The sequence below is a fragment of the Oenanthe melanoleuca genome, chromosome 27 (assembly GCF_029582105.1).
Source record: "Oenanthe melanoleuca isolate GR-GAL-2019-014 chromosome 27, OMel1.0, whole genome shotgun sequence".
NCBI lineage: Eukaryota > Metazoa > Chordata > Aves > Passeriformes > Muscicapidae > Oenanthe > Oenanthe melanoleuca.
In genome coordinates, this window is record NC_079360.1 from 2,583,006 (window position 1) to 2,589,552 (window position 6,547).

At 43.2% G+C, this 6,547-nt stretch overlaps 1 protein-coding gene across 1 annotated transcript; it reads left to right on the top strand.

Annotated features, from left to right (window-relative positions):
• On the top strand, positions 1–6,055 carry LOC130263929 (histo-blood group ABO system transferase 2-like). Its single transcript, XM_056511772.1, has 5 exons — positions 1–65; positions 816–884; positions 2,347–2,385; positions 3,695–3,829; positions 5,389–6,055. The coding sequence occupies exons 1-5, from the start codon at positions 1–3 to the stop codon at positions 6,053–6,055; spliced, it is 975 nt and encodes a 324-aa protein (XP_056367747.1).
• The last annotated feature ends 492 nt before the right edge of the window (positions 6,056–6,547 follow it).

A 6,547-nucleotide genomic window follows, 5' to 3' on the forward strand; every position in this document is an offset into this window, starting at 1 on the left:
ATGAGAATCACAAAATTACATGGGCTGGCTATTCTAGTGACAGCAGGAATCACTGGTGCAATCTGGTGGGTGTTTAACCTTTGATAATTATTCTCAATTAGCATATATTTCTATTGCTCAGGCTGAGACAGGCTCCTTCTAACTATATTTATGCAGGAGCTCTGTGCAGTGGATTTAGCTGTGTTTATTCTGCACCATGGTTGCTTTGAGTCTCCCTTGGCTCTCATGTTTGCCACAGTAAAGCTTTCACAGTGAGTATTCAGTGCTCTGGAGCCTGAAATCAGATCAGGTGGGGTTCATTCAGAGTTTGCTGGAGCAATATTGAAGATCTGTTCCAGCTGGAGGAATTAGGAGAAGTTTTCACCCATACACTTTCTCTGCAGCAGAGCATCCATCAGAAATGCTCACATTTTTATTTAAAATTACAGTCATGCTCACATCAGAGGAGATCCCATGTACTGGCAGAGCAAAGTGATGCTGTGAGCACCTTGCTTCAAGAGACAACTGCACTGTCAGTTTCTGGCACCAGCTGAGAGCAAGCTCTGCTGTAAAGCAGACACATTTTATTTGGTGCAAGTAGTCTTGGGCAAATTAAATCATTCCCAGATCCTCAGAGTTAACAGATCTTCAGATAACTTTAGTCTAAACACCTGTCTTGGAACAGCTGAGATTTGCAAATCCTCATCACCATACTGATCCCACAAATGGGAATTCTGTTTGATAGCTTTGTTTGATAATTTCAGCCACAAAGGAAGTGGAGGAGAGGTTTATTTTTGTTTCTATCATTGACTCATTGCTTTCTCATCCTGTCCAAGGTACCACCAGCCTTTCTCCCCCAGCAGAGACCAGGAACAGGCAGCCTCCCCTGCAGGGGACTCAGGACTGTAAGTTCATCCTGCTTGCTGTCATTCCAGGCCTGAGGACAACACTCATCTGCAAAGACTCATTCTGAAGCACAGGATCCATGCCCTAGCAGTGCTAATTTCCATTTTGATATAAACCATCCTGCAGTGCCCAGCAGAATCAGATTCCAGAGATTTAATATGGGCAAATGTGAATCCATTGATGCAGCTCTCCCAAAATCATGCAATTTTGTAAATTTTGAAAATGAAAAGGCAGCTTAATCCCACCTGCTTTGCACACCTGGAGCTGGGGTCTCTGCACAAGGAACTCATCCAGCCTTCCTCTGTATCCATAAAAAAAAGTGGCACATTGTCTACTCCCTCTGATTTAGTGTTGTCCACAAACCTGATGAGAACTAGCAGATTCTGGATAATGAATCAAGAAAGAGTTTAACCTGGTAGCTTACCTGGGTTTTTAATGCTCAGTTTCATTTACTCTGAACCATATTTTACTATTTTCTTTTTTTTTTTTTTTTCTTTTTTTTTTTTTTTCTTATGAATTACACTTCTCTTATCCCCACATTTTTTGTCTTGGGTTTCCCCTCTTCATCACTTCTTTTCTAATACACACAGTTGTGTAATTCTCTAGAAATGCTGCCCTAAGGAGTTTAGCATATTCTGGGAAGAAATAAAGTTTAATGCCAATAAAGCAATATGACAAAAAACAATGCATTATTTTTGTAATGAATTTGAAATTTAAAAGATTAAAAGTACAAGACAGCATTTTCATATCATCACCACTCCCCCATCCCAAAAAACAAGTTAATATGGCTAGGTGTCTTTCTTTGTCTATATGGTTTTGGGCATATGTCATTCTTTTAATTTCCCTCTATTAGCCTGTTTCATCTGTTACTTTAAGTAAGTGTTTCCTCTTTACAGAACCAGTTTTTCCTGCTGGAAAATCTAGGAATCAAGATTGGTGGGTTCCCATTCAGTGACACATCTACAGGAACCTGAATAAGCAATGAGAATGCAGAGCAGTGATCTCTGCTCTGTGTCCTGTGGGCAAATATGAATCCATTGATGCAGCTCCCCTAAAATCATGCAATTTTGAAAATTTTGAAAATGAAAAGCCAGAAAAATACAAACTTTGTGCAAGGTGTTTGGCCTTACTGGACTCACTGTGTAGAAACAAAACGGAATTTTTCAGACACGCCATAGAAACAAGGCACATTGAAAATAATTTTAAAACTGATTAATTTGCATTCAGCTCTACTTACACCAACTGAGTAGTCTGTTAAATGTAGTTCACATTGTATATGAATTAAAAGAAATAATATAATAGTGTTTGTGATGGAGTCTGGATACTCACTGACATGAATCACAGGCAGCTCTGCTGAAACACAGGAAGGTTTCTTGTGGGGCTCATCTCTCAGAGAAAGAAAATCTGAAACTGCTGTGCCATGATGTATTTATGTATCTTTTACTTCTCCCTCATTTGCAGGAAAACAGACTTACATGAAACCTCTCTGATGCTTCCACGGTAAGTGTGACTCCTCTGGCTTCATTAATCATGTCCCCTTGTTCTCAGGACCACAGACAGGTCAGGACAGCTGGGAGCCATGAATGAACAGGAAAGGATGTCTAAGTAGAAAAGCAACCCTTCCAGAAACATTAGAAATGCATAGATGAAGAACATTTAGTTTGTTACTTTCAAAAAGGAAACTGAGAATTTATGGTAAATGTTGAAAATATATTTTTGTTTAATTTTATCTTTTTTTTTTTTTTTTTTTTTTTTTTTTGCATTCTCTGTAACCACTCATCTCAGAAGCTAGAAAACAAGAGGCCTTGGCTGATACCATTTTTAGTGGTAACAGTCAGCATCATACATGATGTGTAAATGCTGTGAAATGAACATTTTAGGTCATGGGGATAAATTATTTCATGGAATTGCTTATTATAGAGCCACAAAAAAAACCAAAACACACACAAAAAAAAAATTAAAAAGTCATGAAAGAGGTATGGATGTACTGGGGAGAGTTTACCAAAGGATCATGAAGGGGCTGGAGCATGTCAGGCAGGGCTGAGAGAGCTGGGACTGGTCAGCACAGAGCAGAGCAATCTCTCCCATCTGCCCTGGAAAATAGCCTGGCTGAATTTATTAGCAGAGTTATAAACTCCATTCCTGGTGGGAAGGGGATGTTCTTGTGAGTGTCAGAGATAAACCAGTGAACAACACCCTGGGAAGCACCAGGGAAATACCTGTCCATCATCCCAAAGGAATCAGGGAGTGCTCCTTCCAAAAGGGGAGGAGATCAACAGCCCAGCTGAGGAGCCTCCATCACACAGATAATGAGCAGAAGGAGCAGAAATCTGTGGTGCATTCAGAAATCTGTGGTGCATTCAGAAATCCGTGGTGCATTCAGAAATCCGTGGTGCTTTCAGAAATCTGTGGTGCATTCAGGAATCTGTGGTGCATTCAGAAATCTGTGGTGCAATCAGAAATTCGTGGTGCAATCAGGAGCCTGTGGTGCAATTGCTGTCACAGGAACTCAGTGCAGATCTGCACATCTGAACTCTGCAGGAGAGACAGGCTGGGTGTGGATGTGCTGTGCTCTGTAAGGAATGGGTGGATTGTCAACAGGCTCTGAGTGACAGCCACGAACAGTGTGGGAGCTGGTGGGTGAAAATCAAGGATAGATTCTCCTATTTCAGGTGTCTGCTCCAGGATAAGGGGGCTCATAGCTCAGATTTTTTGGGGTGATTAACTCAGAGGTAGCTATCTGTGCTAAAGAAGACTGTCTTCATGAATTTCCTGGGCCTTCTCAACACTTCATTCTCAACCCCTGCAGGAGACAGGATGTGCTGGTGTTGACACCATGGCTGGCCCCAATAGTTTGGGAAGGCACATTCAGCAGAGACATCCTGAATGCTCAATATCTGCAGAAGAACCTGGTCACTGGAGTGGTCACTTTTGCTGTTGAAAAGTATTGGTTTGTCTTTTATTTCTTGTCAAATAGTTAAACCTCTCACCTGGCAGTTATGCTGCAATGCTTCTCGTGGAGCACAAGTGGGAAACATTCCAAAGACTTGAATGTGAGCAGCTCTAGGCTGGGAGAAATGTGACATGTGAGTGTCACCTTTCTCACTTTGGCTGGGACATTGTTTTGAATAGGACAAAAAGTGTCCTTGGATATAAGAGTAGCATTTTGACCCATTGAAATAAAAATTCTAGCTCCTGCTACATTTCTAACAACAAGCTTTCCCTCTGTCCTGCACTAAAAAATAGAAAAATTCTGTAGGGTTGAGATTTTATTGGGTTTCTGTAAGAGTTCAAAGGGAAAATATTAGCTCTAGTAAAAATATTAATCAGGCTGTTACAGCTTTTATGTTATTGGGGTGGTTCTTTTTTGAGTTTCTGAGTGAAGAACTAAACTCTCTCTATCTCCACTGGCACCTTAGAGTTACACAGCAACTTCAGATACTTCAAGGCAATCAAAACTATTTAATTGATAATTTTGACCCTCTCCTATGAAAACAGGCTGAGAGAGTTGGGGTTGTTGAGCCTGGAGGAGACAAGGCTCCAGGAAAACCCTAGAGCCCCTCCTGTACCTAAATGGGCCCTACAGAAAAGAGGGAGAGGGATTTTTTACAAAGATGGGTGGTGACAGAACAGGGGAGAATGGCTTTGAACTGAAAGAGGGTAGATTTAGATCAGTTATTAGGAAGAAATTCCTCCCTGTGTGGGTGAGGATACCCTGGCACAGGATCCCTGTGGCTGCCCCTGGATCACTGGCAGTGTCCCAGGCCAGGCTGGACAGGGCTTGGAGCAGCCTGGGACAGAGGAAGGTGTCCCTGCCATGGCAGGGGTGGAATGAAATGGGCTTTAAGGTCCCTTCCAACACAAACCATTCCATGACTCTCTGTTGATTCTATGATCTTCTCTAGGAAGTTAAAATATCCCAGTGCAGGAAGAGTGCAGGGAGCAGGTTACAGGGAGGGGTGAGAGGAAGTATTTACATTACTGAGTGATTTTAGAGAGCAGCACTGGGTGGAAGGCACATGTTCTGTGCATAGTGAAAGCTAAAATGTGGTAAAATGTGCAGCAGCATGGGGAAGGCTTGAAGGGCAGCAGCTGTGTTAAATAAAGCTGAGCCCCAGACATCCTTCAGTTATCCTTAGCCTTAAGAGAAACATACAGACTTGTCAGCTGCTACTTTGGTTTAGGCAAGACAATTTACTCCAGGTAGAAATAATTGAAAAAAATAAGTTAGAAAATAATTAAGGCTTTGGGGTTTGTTTTAATGAATTTAGAAGAGGGGAGGGTTCCTTCTTTTACATGTGCATGAATTCTTATAAGCCAGGGTTTCACATTCCTCAATGCTCCCCAAACCCAGAGCATTCATCAGAACTCATTGACAGATATGCAACTAACATTGTAAGAAGAAGCAAGAGATAGAAAAAGACAAAGAAAATGAAGTTGCAAAGCTGTCATTCTTCAGCAGGAGGAGCCTCTCTCCATTCTTCTCCTTTCCATGTCTCTTAGATATGTCCAGTTCATAGAAGGGTTCATGACATCTGCCAACAAGTACTTCCTTGCTGGGCACCAAGTGAATTTCTACTTATTCACAGACAGCCCTGAGAAGGTCTCCCAGCTTCAGATGGCCCCTGAGAACCACCTGTTTGTCATCCCAGTGCAGAGTGGCTCCAGGTGGCAGGACATCTCCAGGTGCCGCATGCGCATCATCAGCTCACACATCCAGAGGCAGTTCCAGCACGAGGTGGATTATCTCTACTCCATGGACATCAACGTGCAGCTGCTGGCACACATCGGGGTGGAGATCATCGATGCCCTGGTGGCAACCATCAGCTCCTGGCAGGTCATCCCCCAGCAGGAGAACAAAGCCCATGGGACACGCCCTGAGCCACAAGGGGACTTCCATTACACTGCCAGCTTCTATGGGGGCAGCGTGGCTGAGGTGTACAAGCTGACCACAGCCTGTTTTGGGGGGCTGGGGGAGGACAGAGAAAATGGAATTGAGGCTCAGGGGCACCATGAGAGGCACCTCAACAAGTACCTGCTGCAGCACAAGCCCACCCGCCTGCTGTCCCCAGAGTACTACTGGGACACAGAGCTGAGCCCCAGCGTCATCCACGTGAAGAGGATGTGCCCTGTGCACAGGGACAGCCAGAGGTGTAGCTGCCAGAGCTAGGATGGGTCTGGCTTCTGGCTGCTATGGGGTCTGGATAGCTCCAGGAGCCCCCGAGGCAGAATTCAGCTTCTCAGCTAGCCAGGAATGAGATCCTGGGAATTGAAGTAGAGGTCTGAAGAAAGCTTTATTTTCTTCAAAGGGCTCTACCAGCAAAATCTGAAAACATAGCATAACAAGGGGTTTTTACAGGGTTTAGGAGGATTGAGATCTAACTAGTAAAATTATAAGTTGAAAACTATCCAATTAGTTTAAGATTCTAGGTAAGAAAAGACCAATCATTTAGTAAAGTTAAAGACCAATAGAAATCCTAAATGATATCAGGGGTTTCTGTAGGAGGGTAAATATTTCTCTAACATGAGTCATCCTAAGGAAAAGTTTCCTTATCTCAGGGTATGAGATCCCAGGGGCCCTTTTCAGGGATAGTTGTATCATCCACACAGAGGTAGCTCCTGAAACAGAGGATGTGAAGCTTTTCCTCCTCACAGCCCCACT